Source organism: Sinocyclocheilus rhinocerous, unplaced genomic scaffold, assembly GCF_001515625.1.
Source record: "Sinocyclocheilus rhinocerous isolate Xijiao unplaced genomic scaffold, SAMN03320098_v1.1 scaffold1211, whole genome shotgun sequence".
NCBI lineage: Eukaryota > Metazoa > Chordata > Actinopteri > Cypriniformes > Cyprinidae > Sinocyclocheilus > Sinocyclocheilus rhinocerous.
Window position 1 is genome coordinate 112,781 of NW_015670979.1, and position 26,832 is coordinate 139,612.

At 38.2% G+C, this 26,832-nt stretch overlaps 1 protein-coding gene across 3 annotated transcripts in view; it reads right to left on the reverse strand.

Moving 5' to 3' along the window:
* The window catches only part of LOC107734438 (homeobox protein cut-like 1), a 121,446-nt gene that overhangs the window by 4,202 nt on the left and 90,412 nt on the right, over nucleotides 1-26,832 (reverse strand). Inside the window, exons 12-23 of one of the 3 annotated variants that reach the window (XM_016546388.1) lie at nucleotides 25,912-25,970; nucleotides 24,621-24,672; nucleotides 23,685-23,781; nucleotides 21,171-21,899; nucleotides 16,812-16,892; nucleotides 15,568-15,669; nucleotides 14,682-14,768; nucleotides 13,166-13,614; nucleotides 11,830-12,162; nucleotides 11,416-11,575; nucleotides 5,545-5,823; nucleotides 2,652-2,840 (exon numbers count right to left, since the gene is read on the reverse strand). In XM_016546388.1, the coding sequence (XP_016401874.1) occupies nucleotides 2,652-2,840; nucleotides 5,545-5,823; nucleotides 11,416-11,575; nucleotides 11,830-12,162; nucleotides 13,166-13,614; nucleotides 14,682-14,768; nucleotides 15,568-15,669; nucleotides 16,812-16,892; nucleotides 21,171-21,899; nucleotides 23,685-23,781; nucleotides 24,621-24,672; nucleotides 25,912-25,970 (2,617 nt within the window). The remainder of the gene's footprint in view (nucleotides 1-2,651; nucleotides 2,841-5,544; nucleotides 5,824-11,415; nucleotides 11,576-11,829; nucleotides 12,163-13,165; nucleotides 13,615-14,681; nucleotides 14,769-15,567; nucleotides 15,670-16,811; nucleotides 16,893-21,170; nucleotides 21,900-23,684; nucleotides 23,782-24,620; nucleotides 24,673-25,911; nucleotides 25,971-26,832) is intronic. The other 2 variants (XM_016546389.1, XM_016546390.1) reach the window with 2 other exon arrangements.

Here is a 26,832-nt window from a genome sequence, read left to right on the forward strand (position 1 = left end):
AATACATTAAATGTACTTACACTAAAACAGAAACCAGTTATTTAAAATTGTAATAATATCTCACAATATTACAAATAAAATTATTAGTGCAAGTAAAAAAATATTGGCAGGGAAGTGCAAATCTGAATTCCTGGCACAGCTAGGCCCAAATATTCTCCAAACACCAAGAATTCCTTCTCCATCTAACAATTTACAGTTTAAGGAAAACAAATTCCAGTAATAATAACACTGAGTAATCAGTATAATGTCTTTTTATTTTTTCTTAAATGAACACAAACAGAGAGCAAGCACATTAATATCCTTTTTCTGATTAAAAAAAGCACAGTACAGCTAACTACACAGCTGTGTGTGAAATTTGTCATTTCTGCTGCGTTTCAGTGTCTGTTGAAGAGGAGCCTTTGGCAACAGCAATGGTAAAAGATTCCGCTGGTGGCCAAAACTCTCAGAACAAGGGCCAAGCAAGGCTAATTTGCTTTGTGCCTCTAGCCAGCGTCGAGGTCAAATTCATACTCTTTTCTGAAAAGCTAGAGCAAAAGACAGCGAGATGGAGAGAGACGAAAACAGAGAGAGGGAACACGACAGCAAAGCTGTTGCTTTCCGTCCCTGGCAAGTGCACATTGAGCTTTAGGGGTAAATGGTGGAGCCAGTTTCACTCTAATGAGGAGGTCCCCTCAAGTTTCGCCCGCTCCACGCGCACACAAACCGCAAAGCCTGACTCATAACAAAACCATCGTCATCATCGTCACCCAAGGAGCACCAGTAATGTCACTTTTAGCCCGAGAGGAGTGTTAAACAGGCCTAATGACTCCAGGAATGTTCACTTGGCCTGCTGCAAGCTCGCAGGCGTACGGGCCCGGCGCTGGGTGTAGTGGACTTTAAGTAAGCCAGCCCCACAGAGCCGTCAGCCTGTCACAGCCGATCACAGAAATGACATCTCCCACCCTCATCAATCCAGACAGCGGAGCGATGAGCGGCCTCACAGAGCATGTGTGGCCTATTCGGCAGCCAGAGGACACATCTGGGCTATTAAAGAGGGAAAAAAAGAGCAATCAAACAGCCCATCAGGCCTCCCTCCGCCTGACCTCCTTATCTCTGGCATCTCGCGCATCTCTTCACATTAAAGAGAGGCACGCTGACGAGAGGCAGCTTAAAGATTGTTTTCTGCAACTCCTGCGCCGACTGGAATCAATACTGGATAAACACAATCGCACAGTTGGCAATAATTAGCAGGTGCTGCATGTAAATATGGACACATGATCAAGGTACTGACGGATCTGCGATGGCTGTGCATGAAAATACACAATTGTTGGGCAATTGTTTTTCTGTTACTGGAATAATGTGAGACAGATTAAGTCTTTGTTTACAAATTTTACTTGTAGCTTCGAAAATGTAACATGTTAATTTATTTATACTTATATTCAAATTATAATTTTTATTCAGCAAGGATGCACTCATGGATCGAAAGAGACAGTAAAGACATTTATATTGCTTATAAAGATTTCATAATGCTTATAAAGAATGTTTTACTTTAAGTTTTTTGGTTCATTAAGATTTTTATTTTAAAATGCAAACTTATTTCTAGAATTTTTATGTACTTTTGAACTTTATATAAAAAAATAATCCTGAAAAAAAAATATTAAGCAGCACAACTGTTTTCAAAATTGATACTAATGAGAAATGTTTCTTGAGCACCAAATCAGCATATTAGAATGATTTCTGAAGGATCATGTGACACTGAAGACTGAAGTAATGATGCTGAAAATTCAGCTTTGCTATCACAGAAATCAAAATGCAAAATATATTAAAATAGAAAACAGTTATATTAAATTATAATATTTCACAATATTACTGTACCTTACTGCATTTTTGATCAAATAAATGCAGTCTTAGTGAACATTAGAGACTTCTTTCAAAAACATTAATAAATCCTACTGACCACAAACTTTTGAAGTGTAATTCAGTGCCTTTACTGTATGACACAAAAAGCTGATGTAACTGGCAGAAGCTATTTGAATATAATACATCAATCATTTTACATATAACATTTGGAGGAAAACACACACACACATTATGTAAGATTTTACAGTGGCTGAAATAGTTTTGCAGAATGACAAAAATAGTAAAAAAATAAATAAAAAAGCACCATCTAGTTTTGTGTGAATGTGGCTGGATTGAGCTTTTGAAAACAAAATGTGGTGAGGACATTATCCTTCACCCTGGCTACTGATGTTAGCAGTTCCTGGTGTGAAACTAGCAGGTTTAAAGTGGCTAAAACCAATAAATCCATCCCTGAGCTGCTTTTTCTTTACATGGAACCGGCCCAGATTGAGCACCAAGCACTTTGTTAGTGAAAAAAGAGGTCGAAAGGAAGTGGAAACACAACCCAAATGAGCACTATGGTTCAGGCAAACTGCTGCAACACAGCTCCACCGTCAAGTGAAAACAAACAAAAAAAATGAATACAATTCTACACCAGACAGCCGTCTTTTAAATGTCCCGAAAAGACCTGCCAACTAAGCCGACACTGAACAAACTGTGAAGCACTTTAATAAACACTGAAATAAAAACATTCTGAAACAACACAATTGCAAACAGGTGTTTGTTGGTGTGCGGCCAGACAGCGGCAGATGCCTTTAGAGGAGGAAGACTACCTTTCTTTTCCATCCGCTTCATGTCCATAAGCTTCTCCACTTTCCGCGGGTCGCTCAGCCACAGCTGCATGCGTACGAACGGCTCTCGACCCTTCAGGCTGAGCTTGTGCCAGGGCTTGGGCCGGGCCAGCAGATCAGACACGGAGCCCTGCGTCAAACCCAAGATGCTCTCGCCAAACAGACGCTGGCCTGTAGAGCAAACCAATCAACTTCGTCAAGAAACCTTCATATGACTCAACGTTGGACAACCTGAAATTGTCCAAATACTTGTCTTAATATTAAACAATATATTGTTTTATTATTAACAAACTTATTTTTGTGAAACATTTTACTTGAAGTATTTTGTGCTATATTAAAAAAAGCCACTTGGTTTGATATTTTGTTATACAATGCAGGACATTTATACACGTTAACTGTGTCTTAAGTGTCCAAATACGTTTTGAGGCCACTGTAGATAGCTTTTATTTATTTTGGGCCAATATTATAATTATTATTAAAAAATAAATAAAATTAAATTAAATTCAGGTACATTCTTTTACTGTATTGTGGCATCAAGTTTGATCAAACAAATCCTGATGATTTGCTCCACCTTAAAGTAAAGGTGCTCTTAATCTGCGTTCAGGTTTAAAAAGCAAACACAAACAATTGCATTCATCAAGAAACCTTCATATGAGCATGTTGCCAAAATGCCACTTGGTTTGATATTTTGTTATACCTGTTTTGAGGCCACTGTATATACATTTCATTTATTTTGGACCAATATTATCATTAAAAAAACAAAGAGTTCGTGAGAACATGTTTTTATTGTGATATGGCATCAAAGTTTGATCAAACACGCTCTGCTGATTTCGCTTTTAACCTCCACCTTTAAGACAAGGTGCTTTCAAACGGCCGCTTAAGCTTTCAATGTTTTTTTTTTCACTCGAAATAAAAGGCACCTGAATCCTCTTGACAATAACTGAGATCCGTCTATGTTCAAAAAGGAAATGTTCCCCAGAGTAAAACAAAAGCCTGCGATCCCAGAAGATTATTTCTCTCTCTCCCCACAGACTCGTATCAACACAGCTGTCTTTACATTCTGCACTTTATACAGGTCAATACCACTACAGAGCACAACAAATCTTTGTTGCTCCCGAGACAAAAATCGCGTCGGGAAATGAGAATCTGCGAGATGAAAGAGACTGTCACAGTATCACGCTGAGGTATCATCTGTGCGATATATCCGTATTCTCTTTTGTTATATTGTGATCACATGACTTTAAAAGAAGAAAGTGTGAACACAAAGTTCACAAAGACAAAGCACTGGTGTTTTCGGCCAATTCTCTTTTGAACATGAGGACAACGGTTGGTGTGAGTTAAAACAAACGGTGAAGGAGAAAGTAGCTGTGTCCAGTGTGACATTCTCGTTCGACCTCTCATTAATTATGGCAGGGACATTGAGACAGTCGTAGTGGACGGTCATTAAGTGCTAAAGCAGGGCCAACCTGTCCTCCACCTGTCCTCTCATGTGGAGAGACATTATTAATACACCATGTATTGTCTCTAATAATGAGTAAAATTTATGGAATAATAGAAAGTAGCATTCAGAAGTCCGATTCATTCAGTAAATCAGTTCATTTAGAGTTTCCACATTTTTTGAGCAATGAATTTCCATGACATTTCCAGTTGATTGTGGTTTACTTAGGGCTGCACGATTAATCGAATGTGATTGTCATGTGTATCTTGTCAGTAAAGCCGGTTCTGTGATTAGTAGTAAATCTCCAGCACGTGCTTTCAGATGGAGCAGCGTTTACTACACAGAGCCGTAGTTCACTGACAAGCTACGCAAAATCTCGTTCATAATAGCAGACGATTTAATTATTTATGAATTCAATTATTAAATTTATGAATCATAATTACGATTATGAAATCGAAGAAATTGTTCTGCGATTATGAAAGCTGTTTGCGTAGCTTGTCAGTGAACTTTGGCTCTGTGTAGTAAATGCTGCTCCACCTGAAAGCACGTGAAAATATCACATTTAATAATATGTTTTTACTCCAAACTCATAACGTCAGTCGAGTGTTTGAAATAAATCCTTCTGTGATGAGTTTATTAGTCAAGTTGAATTAATGAAAGCAGTTATATCTTCTGTTTATTCAGCAACCGCTATTGGGATTTCCTGGGTTTCTTCTGCAAGGCATATTTGGAGTTTCAGCGTGAGAGCACCCTCTGGCTTTCGGATGGAGATTTACTGCTGATCACAGAACCGTGCTTCACTGAAAGATACGCATGACAATCGCAGTTATTGCCTAATCGCTATTTATCGCCTTTGCGATTTAATTTCGATTAATCGTGCAGCCCTAGACCGTTTACTAGATAAGGATTTTAATAAATCACTTCAACCAAATCACCAATGAATTATTCAGACCATTTGGGAATTTGACTGGTTTGAATGAACTGAATAAAAAAAAAAATTAACTCTAAAATCAAACATTACTATGGTTTCTAAGCAAGTGAAGCAAGTTTAAGTGTAAGCAAGTGTAAGCAAATATATATATTTGTGCAGAAATTAGTTAATTTTTTATGTCTGACCACAAATACCACTCAAATTTATATTAACATTTTAAAATATTAATTATTAAATAGTTTATTTTATAATATTATTTATAATAATATTTATATAAAAATGATCAAATTAACAAAACATAGCATCAAAAATATACCAAAAATAACAGTAAAAACTGTAGAATTCTCCACTAGTCAACCGTGACCATTTCTATAATGTAGGTAACTACTTTTTCAGAATGGTAGCTTATCAGTCTCAGAAATCATGGGTATGGTATTGCAGCTAGTCAATATTTCGTTCACTGAGATACATTGGACAGGACACCACTGTTTTCTTAACATACTCACCAAGGTTGTTATCTGTTAGAACTTCTTTCACTTTCTTAGTGATGGTGTAGGTGTCCAGCTCGGGCGACATTGCTACCATCTCTTGTATGCTGAGACCCGCGTGTCCCGGCAGAGGTAACGGTAGAGGCGTGCCGGGCTGGGACTCTGAAGTTTCGCTGGGCTCCTGGATGGACGCTCGGCACATCTGCTCCTCCTGCTGGCTTTTAACTGACTCCTCAGCCGAACTCAGAGGGGATTCTGGGGCAGGACTGCAGCTGGCTGAGGTCTTCGGAGTAATCTCTATGGAAACGAGAGGAACAGAATTAAAACGTTGTGCCAATGCAGCACGTGACCTTGTCCGTTGGCTGGGCATTACTTATCGCCAGAAGGCCTGAATAAAGATCTATCTAAATATGGAGTGAGTAGCCAATGAAACCTTAACCCTAACCAAGGTCTTCCTGCTCAGCAACAGGAAGTGATGGACAGTGACAGATGCATCATGTTATGCCAAGTCACAGCTTCTCTTGAAGCATAATAAGACAATTAAATTAACGAGTAAGAGAGACAAGCACGTTTGGTGTTCTGTGAATTAATATGGTCAATACCCAAGGTAGCTCCTCCAATATCGCTTATATCTGGGTTTAAAGTTATAGTTCACCCAAAAATAAAAATTGTGTCATCATTTACTCACCCTTCATGTTGTTCCAAACCTGTATGACTTTCTTCTATGAAACAGAATATATATATATTTTTTGGAAGACTCTCCAAGCTGCAAGGCTGAAATTACACTATTGTTTAAAGGAGTACAATTTCTTATTTTTTAATTAATACTTTTATTCAGCAAGGATGCACTAAATTGATCAAAAGCTTCAATTTTTATATTTTATATATAAATGTGCAATCAGATAAATACAACCATGAAAAATATTTTAAAAAGCAGAAAAAATTATCTAGAAATGTGAGAGCTTAAACTCTGGTCTCATCCACAAACAAAGAAAGTGTGTTTTATTTTTGTGTTTAAAAGAAAATACAAAGTCATTTGTGTTTGCAGTGACATAAGAGCAACTAAATAATGACCGAATCTTCATTTCGAGTGAATTATTCCTTTAATACGCCGACATTGAGTACCCAACACTCTCTCTAATACTCTTCCCTTTCATTTCCCATCTTCCTCTACCCCTCTATTTTAGCTCGATTCTCTGATTCGTTGGCTGTGGCAGTGCAGTGCAGTGCTGGTGGTGAAGAGAGCATCGAGAGGAAGCATCAGTTTGGATTAGCTGCCTGCCGAGCTTGGGGACACGGCAAACAGAGAGCAGAGCGCTCAAGGCGGGGAGCAGGCAGTCATATCAGATCTGCAGCAAGACCACGCACAGCCTGGTGACAGTTTGACTGGCGGGTTACTACATTTCTATTTGAAATAAATGCTGTTTTTTTTACTTTCTATTCATCAAAGAACACTGAGGAAAAAAATTATCAGTTTCCACAAAAATATCAAGCAGCAAAACTGTTTTGATAATAATTGATAGCAATAATAAATGTTTTTTGAGCACCAAATCAGCATATTAGAATGATTTCAGAAGGAAAAGGAATAAATCACAGAAATAAATTACATTTTAAAAAACTAAATTAAATTATAATATTATAATATTATATATAATAATTATATTATAATATAAATTATAATATAAATTTTTATATTTAAAATGTTAAATACTTGCTATTTTTATTAAAGTGTTTACATTTTAATACTTCAATTTTTATATTTTATATATAAATGTGCAATCAGATAAATACAACCATGAAAAATATTTTAAAAAGCAGAAAAAATTATCTAGAAATGTGAGAGCTTAAACTCTGGTCTCATCCACAAACAAAGAAAGTGTGTTTTATTTTTGTGTTTAAAAGAAAATACAAAGTCATTTGTGTTTGCAGTGACATAAGAGCAACTAAATAATGACCGAATCTTCATTTCGAGTGAATTATTCCTTTAATACGCCGACATTGAGTACCCAACACTCTCTCTAATACTCTTCCCTTTCATTTCCCATCTTCCTCTACCCCTCTATTTTAGCTCGATTCTCTGATTCGTTGGCTGTGGCAGTGCAGTGCAGTGCTGGTGGTGAAGAGAGCATCGAGAGGAAGCATCAGTTTGGATTAGCTGCCTGCCGAGCTTGGGGACACGGCAAACAGAGAGCAGAGCGCTCAAGGCGGGGAGCAGGCAGTCATATCAGATCTGCAGCAAGACCACGCACAGCCTGGTGACAGTTTGACTGGCGGCATGGTCTGTGTGTGTGTGGGAGGAGAGCGAGGGAGGTAGGAGGTGTTTTAGGGACATAAGCATGAATGACAGGATGTTCCTGTGACAAGTAACCAGTGCGTATGCGTGTGATAAAGAGGACGGGAGGGGCGGCCACATCTGGACACACAGCTGGTCAATGCAGCTATGCGTGTGGCCGAGCGCGCACACACACACACAGAGCTGGAATAAGCGGCACAAACATGAAAGCCTACATCTGTCCAGCCCTAATTTTGATGCATGATGGGATTGAATCTCATACACACATACAACAAGTTTAAACCGAACGGGTCCGAAAACATCCGATCAAGGCATTCTCAAACCTCAAACTACAGCGTGGTCTAATGTTAAAGAAGGAGGATTTTAAAGAAATTAATACTTTATTCAACAAGGACGCATTCAATTGATCAAAAGTGACAGTAAAGGCATTTGTAATGTTAATTTTATAATTCAGCTTTGCCATCACAGAAATAAATGACATTTTAAAATATATTTTAAAAAAGTTACTTTAAATTCTAATAATATTTCACAATATTACTGTTTTTACTGTATTTTTTGATCAAATAAATGCAGCCTTGGTGAGAATTCTTTCAAAAACATTAAAAAAGCCACAATAAACATGAAAGCCTACATCTTTCTGGCCCTAATTTTGAAGCACGATGGGATTGCGTCTCATATGCGCACAACAGGTTTAAACTGAACAGGTCCGAAAACATCTGATTGAGGCATTCTCAGCTCAAACTACAGCACAGTCGAATCTTAACTGGGTTCTGATTGGACGATCACAAGGACGGACTGACATTCAGAGGAGAGGATCTGCAGAGACTGATGAGGGGTCATGGAGTGCTCTTCAACTCACACACACTCACACACCTACCTATGCATACACATATACACACACACACACACACCCTGGAGGAGAGCTTGTTTTAGCCCGGTTGAGTGTGTCGTCCTAATGAGGGTCAGTAAGGACAGGCAATATACAGGACACTTGCTAGAGGACAACAGACAGCGAACAGGAAGAACCTTGTGTGGTGCTGTAACATCTATCTATTTAGGCTTTTAGTCTTTTTTTCAACCTTTAGTGTGTTCCTTTTTTCCTTTAATTTTCCCTCATGGTTTATTTGAAAGAGACCGTTCACCCAAAACATGAAAAATTATTATTTACTCAGCCTAATGTCATTCCAAACCTGTATGACTTTCATTCTTCAGCACCTTCAGAGTAAAATTTTGAAGAATGTAATGAATTTCTGTGCAGTTACAGTGAATATGGAGACAAAAGAAAGTCAGTCATACTGGTTTGGATCAACATGAGGGTGAGTAAATGATGACAAGTTTCATTACAGAGTGAAATATTCATTTTGTTTTTTAAGCAATGACAGGCTCCCTTCTGTCTATAAATCAGCATATATCAATCGGTTGACCTAAATCAATCTGAGTCATCAAAAACATCCTGTTTTAAATCTACATTGGGCTCTTTCCTGTGCCCTGCCACCATTTGCAGTTTTTTTTTCCCCGCTGAGGTGCATTAGCTCAGTGCTAAGTGCTCCGTGCTGAAAGCTGTGAGGCACAGAACAGGGCAGCTGGAAGAAAGAAACCCATTACAGACGTCTAAAGCTCGGGCCATTATGGTGCCTGCTGTTCAGATTATCTACCAAATCGGTTCAAGCCTGGCCAGTTCATTTAAACACACTTTCGCCCCACACTGGCACATCACCACATGAATGTGTGTGTAAACATATATCCTTATGCCAAGGTTAATATGGTTAATAAAAAATGAAAGACAAAATAAGTAAAAAAAAAAAAAAGCACAATTAAAAGAAAAAAACAGAGCTTATATAATATAATATAATATAATATACACTATGGTTTAAAAATTTGGGTCAGTACATTTATAATACTTTTATTTGACAAGGATACATTAAAATGATCAAAATGTTATAATTCAGTTATAATTATAATGTTATGTTACAATATAATATAACTAAAACAATTAATTTTCAAAATTACAATAATCTTAGATTTTTGTCTGGGTGTGTGTTTAAAATCCATCGTAATATCAAAGTTCATTTAAATTCTTCATAGTTTGCATTAAACAAGAAAATGGTGTGGCATTTACATTTCTGTTTACGCTAACCACCTTGATTCCAAAGCTGACCATTTCCTATTCCTTTTTATCCCCACCTATTGTACCTCTAGCTGAACTCACAGCTATAATGTATATATTACTTGGCTTAATTTGTGGTAAAAATGACAGAGAAAGGCTTCTTTAAGTAGGACAGCGAGCAAGTGCTATTCATCATAATCGGCCTCGCACTCACATGCACAGCTTGACTCCCATTTATCATTCCATCGGCTGATTATTTGCATATTAATCAGCCACTGGAGCATGATGGTGCGCTCGGCAGCCAGTCACAGAGGAGGAGAGGCGGGTAATTATCATATATCCCGGCGCTGATGGGCTAATTGATTACAACAGCTCAAGGAGGCCCTTGAGAGAGCCCAGGGGGCCTTTTCTGGATGGCCCCTGTGAGACAAACCCCCCTCCCCATCCACGCTGCACCGATTTAACCCAACCCCCCAATGCCTTTCCTTGAAATCCAGGTCAATGGAAATATAAAAATTGATGACTGCTAATAAACGGCATAACAGGGTTTAAAAAGTCCTTGAACTGCAAAATAATAACTAGATTTTTACATCCATAACTCACAGTTTGAGATATTCACATCCATAGTACAAGCAATACGGAATAAATAACACCGAAGTGTGATACTTAGGTTTAGAGGCTTGTTCAAATCCTTAACCCTAAGTATGACATCTAATAATAACATAGCGCTTCAATAAACATCTGAGATCGATCACCAGAACGCTGTTGTCCTAGCATAACGATTGCACATTAAAAGTGGGTCAACAGTATGATCCTGTATCCATTTAGTCATGAGCAATTTAAATTCTCCCACCGTAAAGGCTGAGCGAGGAACAGCTGGCTGAACTACACTAAGATTTGGTTTGCCCTCGGTTATTTATTCAAGCCAGGCTAAAACCAGTATCAGTCAAACTATTAAAGGAATGCAGCCATTAGCATTTTCAGGAAATTTTGTTTTTCCTCTTGAACTGCATCTCAGAGTGCGCTATATTAATCAGACAGATATTATAAGCCATCCATTAAAGTCAAAATGAAACCTTTCAGAATGAAACAACATTCTCTATACAGAATTGACTGGATCGTCAAAAAATGGGAGAAAAATTAGAACAGACAGCTTGCTTTTTTCTTGTGATATTTTCAGTGTTAGATGTTCGAGAGTAATCTAATTTTGGCGAGAAGCGGATGTGATTGGTGAAAAAGAGATATGAGGGAGAGCTTTGCATTCTCAAACGCCCATGCCAAGTGATAAGACAGCCGAATGAATGGTGGCTTTGATGGCAGCTCAGGATGTGAGGAGTGAAACCGAGAAACCAAAGCCACATCAGAAACAAGAAGCTTCACATCCGTCTTGAGCCACTATGCATTTTTCTCTGTATAGATGAAACTACAGTGACATCTACATATGAAGCTACATATGAGTGTGTGATGGTAAACAGTGATGGGGTGTTACCTTGTGTCTGTCCAGGCATTGGCAGCAGTGCCTGGCCCAACTCTCCGTTCAGCCATAACTGCATGCGTATAAACGGCTCTCTCCCTTTCTGTGTGAGCTTGCTCCAGTGCTTTGGCCGAGAGAGCATGTCGCTCACGCTCCCCTGAGAGAGGCCTAGCACCTGCAACCCGCACACAAACACACACAGGCACGCACACAAACACACACGCAGGAGATATGGTACATCAGATTCAGAGAAAAACAGCCCTGAAACAAATACGAAGATATTTCATGATGCAATAAGAAGAAAGATGCAGCTGGTATTACAAACTCATACATTTGCATGGAGTATAAAAATGAAACCGACACACAAGCGCTCAAATCGTTTCTTAGTGGGCAATCGGTGGAAGCGTAACTGATGTGAAAAGCACTGACCTTCTCACCAAAGATTCGCTGGCAGATGCCATTCTTGGCTAGTTTGTCTTTGACCTGCTGTGTGAGATCGACAGTGTCCACTTCCTGGTACATGTAGTACTCGTACTGCTCAGGTGTAAGCGGGGGCACCACAGGTTTGGCGACTTTGGAGAGGGACAGTAAAGGCGAGGAGGAAGGCAGTGGACTGCTCTGAGGGGTCTCGCTGCCGCTGGGCATCTGCAGACTCAGCTCTGAGCTCTGGGAGTATGGGGACTCTGAGCTTGGCCAGTCTTTCCAGTAATCCAGAGAGGAAGCAGGAGCCACGGGTGCAGTGCTGCCCAGCCGAGGGAGCTTCTGGTGGGGACAAAGAGTAAAAGTTGGGGTTAGCCATATGAGGAAACTGCGTGTGGCTAAAGGAGGAGGAAGTGGGCTATTCTAGTATGCAAGGGTGAGAATATTCTGACTGGACCGATGTAAAGTAAACATAGCGCTTATGAATGAAATGGTATTCTCTGTATACAATATAGATGTTAGGGTGGTTGCTAGCATATTGCTGTGCAGTTGCTAGGACGGAGGCTTTTGCAAGGTGTCAAAGGGTGCCAAGTGTGTGCTAGGGGTCCGCAGAAAAATAGTGTAAAAATAAATAATTAATTTAATTAATTAAATAAAAATAAATAAATAAATAAAATATACTAAATTCAACATTATTACAGTTTCATTCTTCTTTCTAAAGACTGGTCTAAAATCATGAGATGAATCACAATTATTTATTCCATAGTTGCCATAGTTTTACACTTATCTTCTGATCTGCATGCGATTCATAGATAAAAGATATAGTGTCAACTTATTAACAGTATTGTTATTGTTAACTAAAACTATTCAAATAGTTTTCATTAACTGTAATAAAAAAATGAAATAAAATATAAATATTACATGAAAAAAATTGCCTTGGCAACAAACTAAAATAAAAGTTGAAGTTGCAGTAGAATTACTCAAATTAAAACTGAAATAAATTAAAGCTAAATAGAAATATTGAATTACTGTTTATTGTTTAATATTTAATTAATATTTTTAAAAAACTAACCAAAATGAAAAAAAAGCACATAACAAAATACTAACTAAATTTAAAATTTTATAAAAATAAAATTATTAATAAATACCATAATAGCATATAAATACTACTAAAAATAACACTTAAAGTCATTAATACATTAATAAACTGTAAATATTTATACATGTTATATTGAGAAAGAGAGTCAATTGTAAGGGATATACACTTGTGGGGATTATTTAAGGGGTAATACTGTAGGTATATGGGGATGTGTGGCATCAAAAAGTGATTAATAATGTACTATACCTCCTTGCTATCCTCTTGGCTGTGTGCATCTTCACTAACAGAGGGCAGCCCGGTTCCGCGACGCTCAGAGAGACCTGTGCTCCACCAGTGCTCCCTCCAAGAACCCCCACCTAAACCTCCTCCACTCTCAGAGAGACGTCCGAGCTTGGGCACTCCGTCCACCCCCACATCTGAGACGGCCACCTCACCCATCTCCTTCTTCACCCCACTGTGGAAGTCCAAGAGAGGAGAGGTGGAGGGCTTCTTCAGAGACTGAGCAATAGGGGTGTAGGGGAGGGTGGAGAGCGGGGAGCCCAGGAGCGAGAGATCGGTCGGGACCATAGAGTTGGCCTTCAGTACGGGCTCCAGAGCCACCTGCTGGGCCTCCATCTCCCTCCGAGCCTGCTCAAGGATGGAACGAATGTTCTCGTCTGAGCTGCTGGAGGAGGACGGAGGCTGAGAACTCTCAACTGCAGGAACAGAGGAGAACATGTAAGTGGTCACAATCTGTTTTATCTATAAATCACCATATTATTACTCATAAAAGAGGAACTTAAAGAAGTAGTATACACAAAAATACAAATTCTGGCATTATTTTCTCATCCTCATGTTTTGCAAACCCTTTCCAAACATAAACTGTTATGCTTCAAAAAGGACAAGAGTACAACAAATGTACTAATTATTGGTCTTTTTGCACAAATTTGTTGTAAAGACTACTGTTATGACACTCTTGTGGAGTTTTTTGTCATATTTGGAGCTTGAAAGCCCCTAATCACATTCTTCTAAAGTATGGAATTGAGCAGCGCGAACATTCTCCAAAACATCTTCTTTTGTGTTTTGTGTTCCACAGAAGAATGAATGTCATACAGGTTTGCAAAAACATGAGGGTGAGTAAATGATGACAGAATTTTTGTTTTGGGTGAACTATTCCTTTAAAAGGTGCCATTAAGAGATTGCTGCCCTATGCTACCCAATAATATTTCAGAATAAATTTGGAGTTTAATGTGACAATTTATCAATATTATATATTATAGTTTCAAATAATAAAGTTAAACAAAGACGTCTGGTTTCTGTGAGTTAGACCGTAAAAGATTTCTCAACGTGTGCATAGGTTTTTTTTTTTTTTAAATTTATTGATGTATTTATATATATAAAACATACATCGGTCATAAATCCCCATGACTCAGACTGATTTATGACAGTGAGAAGTTCATTGGAAGCAGTAGCGCTCTTGGCGTGGGGGGAAACGTTGGGGGGATGTGACAATTAATATTATATATTATAGTTTCAAATAATAAAGTTAAACAAAGACGTCTGGTTTCTGTGAGTTAGACCGTAAAAGATTTCTCAACGTGTGCATAGGTTTTTTTAAAAAAAAATTTATTGATGTATTTATATATATAAAACATACATCGGTCATAAATCCCCATGACTCAGACTGATTTATGACAGTGAGAAGTTCATTGGAAGCAGTAGCGCTCTTGGCATGGGGGGAAATCTTGGGGGGAAACTTTCAACAGACAGCACAAAACCTCACCAAGTCTTAGACTGTGTGCATATATTTGGAAATAGCTGCCCGACCCTCTGTGGTAACCTGATCGCCGTTGCCTCTCCCCCACACCGTCTGCAGTGGCAGGTGGGGAAGAGACAGTTAGTTTAATTCCGTTACACATGCTTGGACAGGAAAAGGTAAAGGAGGGAATTTAAACACTCAAAAACAGGGGGGATACGACTCGGTATGTTATTGACTGATATAATCATTTGTTTTAGACAGTGCTTGTTCAAAAATCTGCATTGCAATTACAGTTTTAGCCAACATGCACTATCATTCAAAAGTTTGAGGTTAATACGTTTTTTTTTATGTTTTTGAAGTCAGTCTCTTATGCTCACTAAAGGCTACATTTACTTGATCAAAACTATAGTAAAAACAGTAACATTGTGAAATATGATTACAATTTAAAATAAGTGTTTCTACTTTAACATATATCAAAATGTAATTTAATCCTGTGATGGGAAAGCTGAATTTCAGAAGCCATTGCTCCAGTCTTGTCACATAATCCTCGCACTCACTTTTTTTCAGGATTCTTTGATGAACAAAGTTGAAAAGAACTGCATTTATTTGAAATATAAATGTTTTTACTGTCACTTTTGATCAATTTAATGCATCCTTGCTGAATAAAATAATTTCTTTCAAAAAACTTTTGAACAGTAGTGTACTATGTTAGTATGATGACACCACAATCAATTCCACAACAGAAAACTTGTTGACTCAATTAGAAAAAGTGAATGCAAGAATGATCGTATTCAGGTGGCAAAAGTAAGTCCTATCCTACAGGAAGTGACCTAAGTGATTGTGGGGAAGTGGAAACACATGTGAAGGCCTTGATCTTTCCTTGATTTCCTGATGACAGAAAAAGACTCACCTGCTTTCTGCACTTGCAACTCTCTCTTTGCCTGCTCCAAGATGGACTTGATGGCTTCATCGGAGCCGGTCTCAGGCGTGCGGATCCGTGTGGTGATGTTACCTGTGAAGACACGAGAAGGACATGTAGCTGTGAGTGACACCTCATGTGTAAAAACATATAGTTCTGTTTTGTCTTGAAATATATAATCTTTAAGACTGAAAATGGCAAAAAAAATGTTGTTATTTCTGCATGACAAAGCAAGAGTTCAAACAGATGCAAACAAGCTTATTCTAAACAACAAACTATCCGATACGCTAAAATAAGCCTGGCATTTTTTTATTTTCTGGAATTGCAATCCTGCAACCAAACTCAATGGCACAAAACTAAAAAACCATTATCAATCGTTTGCTTGTCTATAATATTGTATGTATCAGCACCTGTGCTGCCCGTGGCTAAAGCTGCAGTTCCTGTGCAAGGACTGAAAGCTTTTCCTGTCCTCCACAACAAAGAGACGGTAAGATTTGGATAAAATCCATGAGAAACAACAGAGCTTGTGCGGAAATATCATCAGTCGGGCCGGTGCAATAATAATAAATATGGAGAGAGTGAGAGAGGGAAAAAGTGGCAGAGGGAAAGTGCCCGACGAGCAGTGGGCAGCGGGGCAAGGTCAGAGTCACTGGTGTGTGAGGACAGCAGCTGGACGTGTGTGTGAGGTGGAAGTAATGCTCTCTCGGCCTCTCTCTCTCTCTCTCTCTCTCTCTCACACACACAGACACACACACAGGGGTGGCTAGCCACCCACAGCGCCACCCTGGGAGAGACTCAACCACCAGTTGTAATGTGGTGGCACTGTTGATGTGCCTGAAGGATTCTGCCACACACACACACACACACACACACACACAAGCTGACCACGAAATAACAGGACAGACTTCTCAAGGACCTCTGTGATGGAAAGTTACATTGGTTTAGACTTGATAACACTCACACAGAGTTTTTTTTTTTCTCCACAGTTTGAAACTAATCTGTGAAGTCAAAGGTTTAGCATTTATTGTAAACAGCTGTCTTCCGACAGTCCGAACGAGATCTTTTTAAATTCCAGTCACACCTCTTCCAGCCCTGTCTGTCTCACTTGCTTGTTTTGCAACAGATTCCAGGCCAGAGATTGAGAAGAAACAGACCAGCACAACAAAAACATACAAGACACAGCGGTTCTGACACTGCAGAAACCCGTAACACGAGAGGGAAGGCGTGAGACAGACCTGGCCGCGTGGAGCCTTCCGAGCCGGTTCTTCGCTTCGGAACATCCTGAAACACTCTGTTCAGGTTCTGGCCTGGGTTCTCTGTTGGAAAACAAGTGGCGGAAGATAGAAATAAAGTAAGACCAAGCCCTAAACTTCTGCTGTCAATTGTCCAATCATCTCCAGGGCTCAACAATAAGAATGACAGATTTATTTTTAGGTCTTTTGACAGAAATGTCACCTGACCTACAGGCCTAGTGCTGCAGCATTGGTATATTTTACATTTGCTGACGAGCAAATACCTTGCATTTGGAATCTGATTTCTGCTGATTTAGCTAACACAGATTAAGTTTTGCCATATTTGGAAGAGATGAATAACTTTCATCAAAACAAATCAGTTAAGTTTCGCACCATATGCAATCATTTTCCAACAAAATGTATGAATAAATCCATAGCTTTCAGAGTTACATTGTAGTTTTACGATTTCCAGCTATTACTGAAAATAAAAAAAACCTAGAAAACTTCAGAAATCTTTACCAAAATATACATATATTTTGTTTAATATTATATAACTTACACATTTTTCTGCTTTTCAGAAAAATTTATTTTATAGATTTTTTTTATTTAAATTAAAATATATAGTAGCTTTATTCCATTGAGGAAACATTTATAAAAAACAAGAAAAAAAGACATTACAGTCACAAACAATAATAATGTAATTTATAATATAATAAAAAATGAATGTAACATTTAAAAATGTCAATTTTTTATTTTTATCTTTTATCTGAAAAGCAAAAATATATATTTTTTTGAATTTGTATGGTAATTTATTAATTTAACATTAACTTAAAAATATAAACATTATTCTAAAAAGCAGACAAAAATTCAGTTTTTACATTTTTATGTAAGCAATTATTTTAACATTAAATTAATGATATAAATGTATTCCTGTGAAAAGCAATATATATTCCTTTTCTGAAGAATATAATATGTTGCAAAGAATCCTTATTGTTGAGCCCTGGTCTTAAATGGTTGTCAGAATGTCTTCACAGTCAGTTTTGAGAGCACTTAGTAATACTAATCCAAAGTAATACCTTTACATGGACAGATGCATGTAAATATCCTTTGAATGGTAGTTTGTTAAGCTTGAACACATATCGACCAAGTCTGACCTCAAAGAAAGCCACCTGCACCGTGCAGAATTCACTCGAGTGATTATTTCAACGTTAATGTGCTCCTTTAGCCCAAGTCTTTGATGTGAATGAATGGGTTTTAAGGTTTTTACAAAGTTCGTACTCCCATGGGAGACCACAAGCCGACACTATGGAGGCAGACAGCCAGACCAGACTCCCTTGAAGACGTTCCAAACCGGTGTGCAGACGCAAGGGCAGCACAGTCAGCCTTTTTCAGCTCCGGCTCGGTTTCAAAACTACTGCCTCACAGCTAGACTGAACAAACTTAGACTCGGCTCAACACGGCTTCAAGGATTCACAGCCAACTGCCCTCATATGCAAGTACTCTCGCTCACGCTGGGCTCGGCCTTGATTTGTTCGCTCTAGCTGTGAAGCAGAGACTTGAGGCAAAACATAATGCTCGCAAACCTCTCTGAACTTCCTCTTCACCCGTAGGCTGAGACCGAAATGAAAGAAAGGGTAGACTGCTGAAGTTTAGCTCTAATCAACACGCCGCCTGTGCCAACTGAGAACTGAGTGTTTCAGTCAGAATCTAGTATCTAGTCTCTATGGGCTTTATGTAGTTATCTAAGGAATCCCAATCTTAAAGGTTATGTGCACCATTTCATACTGGATGAAAGGGTTAGTTTAGCCTAAAGCTTATTGGAAGGGAACCATGGAAGCCTGTTTTTGTCTACAGTAAAGAAAAAAAAAAGGTAACTGCGACTTCATACTCAACGATTATGACTTCATACCTCACAAACGTGACTTTTGTTTTTACCTCAGAAATGCGACTACTTTTCTCATAATTGAAACTCTATACCTCAGAAACGCTTTTACCTTTTTACCTCACAAATGCAACTTCATCTCAAAATCGCAACTTTATATCTAACAAATATGACTATACCTTATAATTAAGGTAATAATCATAATTAAGACTTTAACTTACCAGTTTTTCCCTCACAAAAGTGACTTCATATCTCAATTGCAACTACCTCACAAAATGATTTTATACCTTTCTTTACTTTTTCTTGACTTAATTTCACATTATTGTGACGTTATACCTCACAAATAAGACTTCAGACCTTAGAAATGCAACTTTTACCTCACAAATGTGACTTCGTACCTAGGGTTGGGTATCGTTTGAATTTTATCAATTCCGATTCCGATTCTGCTTATCGATTCAGATTCTTTTCGATTCCCAGTTTCGATTCCAATGTGATTAAATAATAACATCAAACATTTATCCTGTGTCTCTTTTTGGCAAACCATTTATTGGAGCTGAATACCATGAACAAAAATCAACAGGCTACATAAAAACTAAACTCTTTAAGAGCTGTTTGTGTGCAAAAAAACAGAACTGCATGAATCTGGATAAATTGAGTTTTTTTTTTCCCCAATGGAAGTTGTGGTTCTCTCATGATTCTGAAGAAAAAACATTAGACAACTAAACAAAATCACATGTAATTTATGAATTAATTATTAAATGACTCATTCAAGATGTACTTGTTTCATTACTGGATGAATCAGCGTTATTGAACAAATCTCTTGTATGATTCAAAGACAAATACATTTTAACAGCCCCTTTTCGCCACCTACTGGCGTAACAATGTAATCAATAAATCTTCATTTGAAGTGTCAAATTACTTTCAAAAGGTGATTTACTCTATTTTAACCGCTACCGTACACATCGTACACACAGTTTATATCTGAACTATAAACATTTATGTGATTTGAATGTTTGTAATACAGAAATAATGATACTGTGTGGCTGAAAAGACTGTGAAGCTGTTTCATTCATGACAGACAGCTGCTCTCTTTAGGTCAATGGCTGCGCGAACGCAAATTTAAATGTTCAAATCACACTGGTGTTATTGTACTCTGCACAGATGAACCAAGTGATCACAACATTGATCGCACACGTCAAAGGCTGAGGAATGAAACAGATGAATCATTGTAATTTAGGAATAGAATCAGGTTGGTGTTTGAATCGTGTTCGCGATCTTTAACGATCTATTAAATTAAAGTGCTTTGTCATGTTGGTGGTGACACCTCTCTTGCAACATGCTTAGCTATCACAGATATTATACTTAGCTTTTGGCTTCTGATCACGCAAATGTAGCCAACAACATTGATCGCACACGTCAAAGGCTGAGGAATGAAACAGATGAATCATTGTAATTTAGGAATAGAATCAGGTTGGTGTTTGAATCGTGTTCGCGATCTTTAACGATCTATTAAATTAAAGTGCTTTGTCATGTTGGTGGTGACACCTCTCTTGCAACATGCTTAGCTATCACAGATATTATACTTAGCTTTTGGCTTCTGATCACAAATGTAGCCAAACTTTGGAGCGCTTAGATTAGCGAGCATAGGAATCGATAGGCGGAATCGAAATTTTAATTTGACAAGTGTCCGATTCCTGACCTTAAGTATCCGATTCTGGAATCGGAATCGATTTTCGATTCCCAACCCTATTCATACCTCACATATGCAAGATTTTCAACCCACAAATGTGACAAAAATGGTGACTTTATATCTCACAAATACGACTTTACTCCTCAAAAATGTTACTTCATCTCTCACAATTGCAACTTCCTATCTCATGAACATGACTTTACCTCTCACAAATGTAAATGTATACCTCACAACTCTAACTTCATACCTCACAAATACGACTTCATAACTGAATTCATATCTCACAATTGCAACTTTATATCTAATTACTTTATATCTCACAAATGAGACTTTATACCTCACAACTGTGACTTTACACCTCAAAATCACAACTTCATATCTTAACTATTGTAACTTTATATCTCACAAATGCAACTTTATTTCCCACAGGTTTTTATTTAAAAATTTAGTTCACAATTACCTGTTAGATTTTTTACTCTGAGGCAAAAAAACAAGCTTCCATAAGGAGTACAGCTGGATCACAGCAATCGCAAAGCACTGCCCTCTCTTGTTATTGCACATATTTGACTATTTAAAGTATCTGATTTGACTCTTTAAAGAAATGCTTGCTCTAAATGTGAGACTGCTAACATCAGTGTGCCTATGTTTAAGTTGCTTACATGTGACAGGAATTGCCATGCTGTTAACTGAGCACTATTTAATCCCATGCATAATGTTTGAAAATAAACGTGCGTTGGGAGATCATCTGCGATAACAAGGTTAAGTTGCTTCCTCAAGCTCTGTAACTGACCTCTCTGCCTGCCCTGGATGCTCCTAAGCGCCAGGATGTTCTGCTCATCAGACAGGAAGTGCTTCATCTTGTGAAAGGGCTCTTTGCCACGGATAGTTAACTTGCTCCAGGGTTTGGGCCGGGCCAGAATCTCACTGACCGAGCCTTGGGACAGACCCAACACATAATGGCCGAACACGCGCTGGCCGATATTGTGTTTGATCAGCTGCTCCTTGACCTGTCGAGCAATCTCAGCCGTGTCCATTTCCTCCCCTTCCGATGTGCTGCCCGCACCCTCCGACTGGCTGGGAGAGGGCGCCAGGCCGTTAACCTCCGGGCTGCCCGCTGACTGAGGGGGTAGGGGGCTGGAGAGAGAGTTGGTTGTAGCGTAATGGGGCGGCCCGAAGAGCACAGAACTTGGAGAAGGGTCGTGGAGGGCTTTGGTGTAGATGGTTTGCATGAGCTGCCTCTGAAGAAGAGAGTTGAGTGCCATTTTGCCAGCCAACGGGGGGAACGTGGCGCCCACGCTGGCCATGCCGGGGGTAAAGAAGTCTGGCCCGATGCCCGTGGGGGAGAAAGGGTGGGTACCGTTGGCACTGGCAGCAGATTCGGAGGTAGCGGTGCCCGTCCTCATCAAAAGCTGGGGGGAGGGGGGAGGAGGGGACCCCTGGAGTGTGGTAGGGACTGGAGTGGCAGGAAGACGCTGAGGGTTTTCCACTGTGGTTTCTTTACTTTTCCGCCCCACTGATCCTGTAGAACAAAAAAAAAAAAAACGTGATGAGAAAAATCATGGGTACTGGGTATCATTTAGACCACTGCTAAAAATGTTTAGGAGATAAATGTACAGTAAAATCCTGGCAAGGTGATTTTGTATCATCCTGAAGGTGTTTATTTTGGGATACTGGCCGACTTACTGTATATTATGCCACTTATTACATGGCTACTTAATAAATAGATGTAATGTTGAAATGATTTAATTATGCGAGAAGAAGGAGAACAGAGTGATACTGGAGACATTCAAACTAGCATTGGTTACCTGGAACAAAAGACAATATTTATACAAAGCAATTATTATACACAAATATATGACCGCAGAATATCATTTGATCAATTACAATCAAGTGTTCAGAGAGCTGCTGAATATAATTCCAATGATATCCTGTACACGGTCACTGTACATAAAATAATTTTTTTATGATTGTAGTTTTTGTCACTTTTTATTGATGGAAATGGGGCAGGAATTCATTTAGAGCAGAAATGGGATTGGAACCTGTAGCAGATCAGATTCAAACCACACTACAAAAAATGTTTGAAGCTGTAAATAAAACAGATTAGAGTACATTTTTTACAAAACAAATTTTTTTTTAAATGTCATGTTTAATTGAATGTGTTACTTGCTGTTTCTCTGTAATTGTTTGTGAAATTTACTAGAAATTCCTGAGTGAAAAAAGCTTCTACATCAAATTTTTTCAGTGCACAGCCATATCTACATTTCCCTATTTTTTTCCCCCAATAAATCAAACTAAGATAAATTCAAAATGTCCATTAAATGTTATTTTCTAAAAACAAAAAACAAAACAAAAAAAACAAGCAGAAACAAAGTGCCAAAGACTTGCTTTGTACGCTTCAAGGAAATCTGTGTTGTGTATGTGTGTGTGCCAAAGGCTGACGTTTTAACACTGATCTCCTCTGAGGTCTGTAGACTAGCAGGCATGTCCAGAGATATCAGGCCAGGCAACTGTGCGTGGGCTACCTGCTCATGCTGTGGGGACTGTTCTTGTGGGTGTCAGTACGGTTATCCTTTTTGCCTTGACAAAACACCTCTGCTGTGTGCGCTTCCATAACAATACCATCACTTTATACAATGGTGGCAAAATCAATATTCAGCGCAACAGAATTCTGTTGGCTGTCAAGAGACAGATACATGCTACGATCACACATGATTCTCAGACATTGCCGTCAGCAGCAAATGCCAGGTTTTAAAATGCAAAATTTGTGATAGAAAGTCACATTTAAAACGCAAATTAAATGTATGATCTCCATAGGGGTGTCCAGAGGTGTTCTGTAATGACATTTCCAACCTTACACACACAGAGCGTGGTCGAAAGATCAGGAAAAGGGAAAAAAGGCCTAATTATCACACTGGTCTCTGCTAGCCGTTCAGGATTTATGCAAGCCCCAGGTGACCTGATCTCCTACAAGCCAAAGTGTAATATACTGCTGCCTCTAGAAAAGGATGAACTGACCTTAACAACAAAAATGCCTCCAAACCTAACTCGTCACTCTCAGGATGATCTGTTATGATATATATTTGTTTGTTTTTTTCTTGGGGCAAAATAAAATCATACAGCCATAAAGTTCTGAAAGTTTATTAGGTCATGTTGCATGTCCAGCTGCGTTTTAGGTGAACTTAGGTTTGGAAAAAAGGAATCAATAAATCATGCCAGTTCCTGTGTGTAAGCTGCAACTTCGCAATTTCCCAGTGACTGGCTGGTTAATGTTCCTCGGAAGAGGTTGGATACCATGTAAACTCACCACTGAAGTCATTGTTGGCCAGTCGTTTCAAAGCGCTCTCTGACAGATGGCTATGGACTTTCCCTGTCAGCAACATCTCCAATGGCTTGGATGAGCCCTAAATGAAGCAGGGATAAGGGTGAGAAAAAAAATACACAGGAAGGTAGGAAAGGAAGGGAAGTAAGGGAACAGAAAGGAGGGGGAAAAGGAAGTGAGGAATGAAGTAAAACAGGAAGGAGGAAAATGAAGGAAGAAAAACAAAAGCAAAGTCATAGAAAGGAAGGAGAAGCAAATGTAAAGATTTAGAAGGAAAGAATTGAGAATAGAAATAAAAGGTAGATGTGAAATTAAGTCAAAGAAAGGAAGAAAAAGTAAGTTTAGAAAGGAAAGAATTGAGAGGAAATGGAAGAGAAATGGAACCGATGAAATGAGAAAGGAAAGGAAGTGAGGAAAGACAAAAGGAAATGGAAGAAAGAAACAAGTTATGGAAAGGGAAGAAAATAAAGAGGTGAGAAAAATTTAAAAGGTGAGGAAGGAACAAAGGAAAGGAGAAACAAATGGAAAGGTTTAGGAAGGAAAGAATTGAGAAAGGAAGTGAAAGGAAGGAAGTGAGTAAGGAAGGAAATGGAAAGGGGAAAAAAGGAAATGAGGAATGAAGAAAGAAGGAATATAAAGGAAGAAACAAACCAAAGGAAAGTTAAGGGAAGGAAGGAACAAAATAAAGAAAATAAAACTGCAACAACAACAAAACTCCACTATCAGCTCTTTCACATGTATTTATTAAAGGAATAAATTAATAAATGTTTTAGAAATGAACAAGGACAAATTCATGACATAATATTCAGAATTTACAAAACATCAAAAGCAATAAAGCATGCTGCCTTTTACTATTACAATGCACTAGAAGAACAAATCAATACAATCAACTTCATTCTTTCTAAACACGTGATGTCTTACCTGTACTGAAGAGTGATGATCTGATGAGTTGTGCTCCATTGATTTCAGGTTGCTGTTAAGAGTGAAAGAAAGTGTTCACGTATTAAAATAATGGTGTCACAAAGCCTAACGTTCATCCAGAAGCCTTCGCTTTCCGATTCAGGTCAAGAGCTGAACGCCGCTCAGCTTAATAAGCGTTGGCTCAGCGTTCAGTATCATAATTCGAAAATTCCTGTGACACCTCCAATCACGTTACCCAAATTAACCTGCGTGCCTTGCTGCACTCTACCCAGCACTGATCTGTTATCTATGGATTAAACAGGGCCATTTTCAAAAGCCTTTTGGGTGAAAACACTCATTATATTACGGTGGAATGTGCCTCGAGTAGACAACAAGCTATCAATATACATTCAGCAAAGCGGCTTTTTAGGCCGATCATCAGACCAGCACAGATCTTAACAACACCCTCTATTCATGCATTATTTGCTTTATAAGTCCCAATTGGGAATATTACGCCTAAAATCAAGTTATGCAATGGACAGCCAGACATCTCCTGAAGCCTCCCAACACACACATCGACAGCACAGACGAGCGGCCGAGCCAAAAACACACACATCACTCAATTAGGTTATCGCCGATGCAAACTACGTTAGCCTCCTCATTACAGCTGTGGCTGGAGATGAAACGCAGCAATCCCTCAGTCCCGAGCAGAAACCACTCCGACAACAAAGCGTGCTTAATCCGCTTTTCTCAAAAATAAGACCCAATACTCCTTGCATACCTAGGGTTCTTTGAATTTATTAAACAGAACTGAGATTACCGCAGAGTAAAATTCCTTCTGGTAAAATATGGGAATAAAAAGTCCGTGCGCAGACGGAGCTTGGCGATCTCTGCGGTTCATATCTCAGCTGGCTGAACTACATCGGCTCAAATTCAGTACGTCTGACTGTAAAGTTCAAGACCAACTAGTACTGAAAACTCACAATTCGAGCCCTGGAGCGAGAGAGGACGGGGAAGATACATGCATAACACAGCGGTGGATAAAGGTTAAGGATGGTCTGAGGGTCTTAAATTATGTATGTGGATAAACAACACCAGGTCAGGTTCCCCCAAACAAAATCTTTGCTTATTTAGGCCCACCTTAAAGCCAATTCATGGTATTACACACTTGAATGTCACGTTAAGGTTGATGCAACAATCCCATCAGCGTTAAAATAATGTTAATAATGCTAAAATATTCACATAAATGTGAGGGAAAAGGCTGAAGCATCAGGATTATTTGCACTGACAGAATTAGTGCTTCAAAACTTACCAGAGTTCTCGTTTGATCTCCTCATAGTCTGACTGCTCTTGAAGCTTTTCTTCAAGTTGCTGGGAAGGGAAAAGGCAGACATACATATTTATAATCAAATTTGTCCTGTGAAAATTATACGGAAAATCTCACAATATTCACTTTAGAGACACTTTAAAGGAATATTCCAATGATAATTCTGTCAATGTAGAGTTGTGTAGAGCTGCACAGAGGGTCCATAGAATATATTATCCAATATATTCCGTAAAATAAAAACAGCATACTGTTTTGGAATCACATAAGAGTAAATAATGACAGATTTTTTTTTTTTTTTTGGTGACCTATCCCTTTAAGGGGCTCAAAATAAATATGATATAAACAAACACAAACAATGTAACACTTCCTTCCCTTTAAAAAGTAAAAAACATTAGATTTGATTAAATCAATAAAAAATTACAGATAAAATATTTTGGACAAAAGAAAATAAAATTATATTCAATTGAAATAATATATTTGTCAAAAGTTTGGGGTCAGTAAGATTTTTAAGGATTTTTTTTTTTATTCAGCAAGGATGCATTAAACTGATCAAAAGTGACAGTATATATATATTTATAATTTTACAAAAGATTTCTACTTCAAATTCATTTTAATTTTAATTTAATTTTGAATTTAATAATTAATTTAATTTTAATTAATACGTTTTTATTCATCACAGGAATTAATTATTTTAAAATATATTAAAACAAAGTTTGCAAATATTTATTACAAATATATTCAAATTTAAAAAATGTTGCAGTTTGTAAATTGTAACAATATTTAACAATACACAATATTGCTGTTTTATTGGTTTTTTGATCTAATAAATGAAGCCATGGTGAGCAGAAGAAACTTCTTTCAAAAACATCCCACAAAAAAATCTTACCAACCCACCAACTTATGACT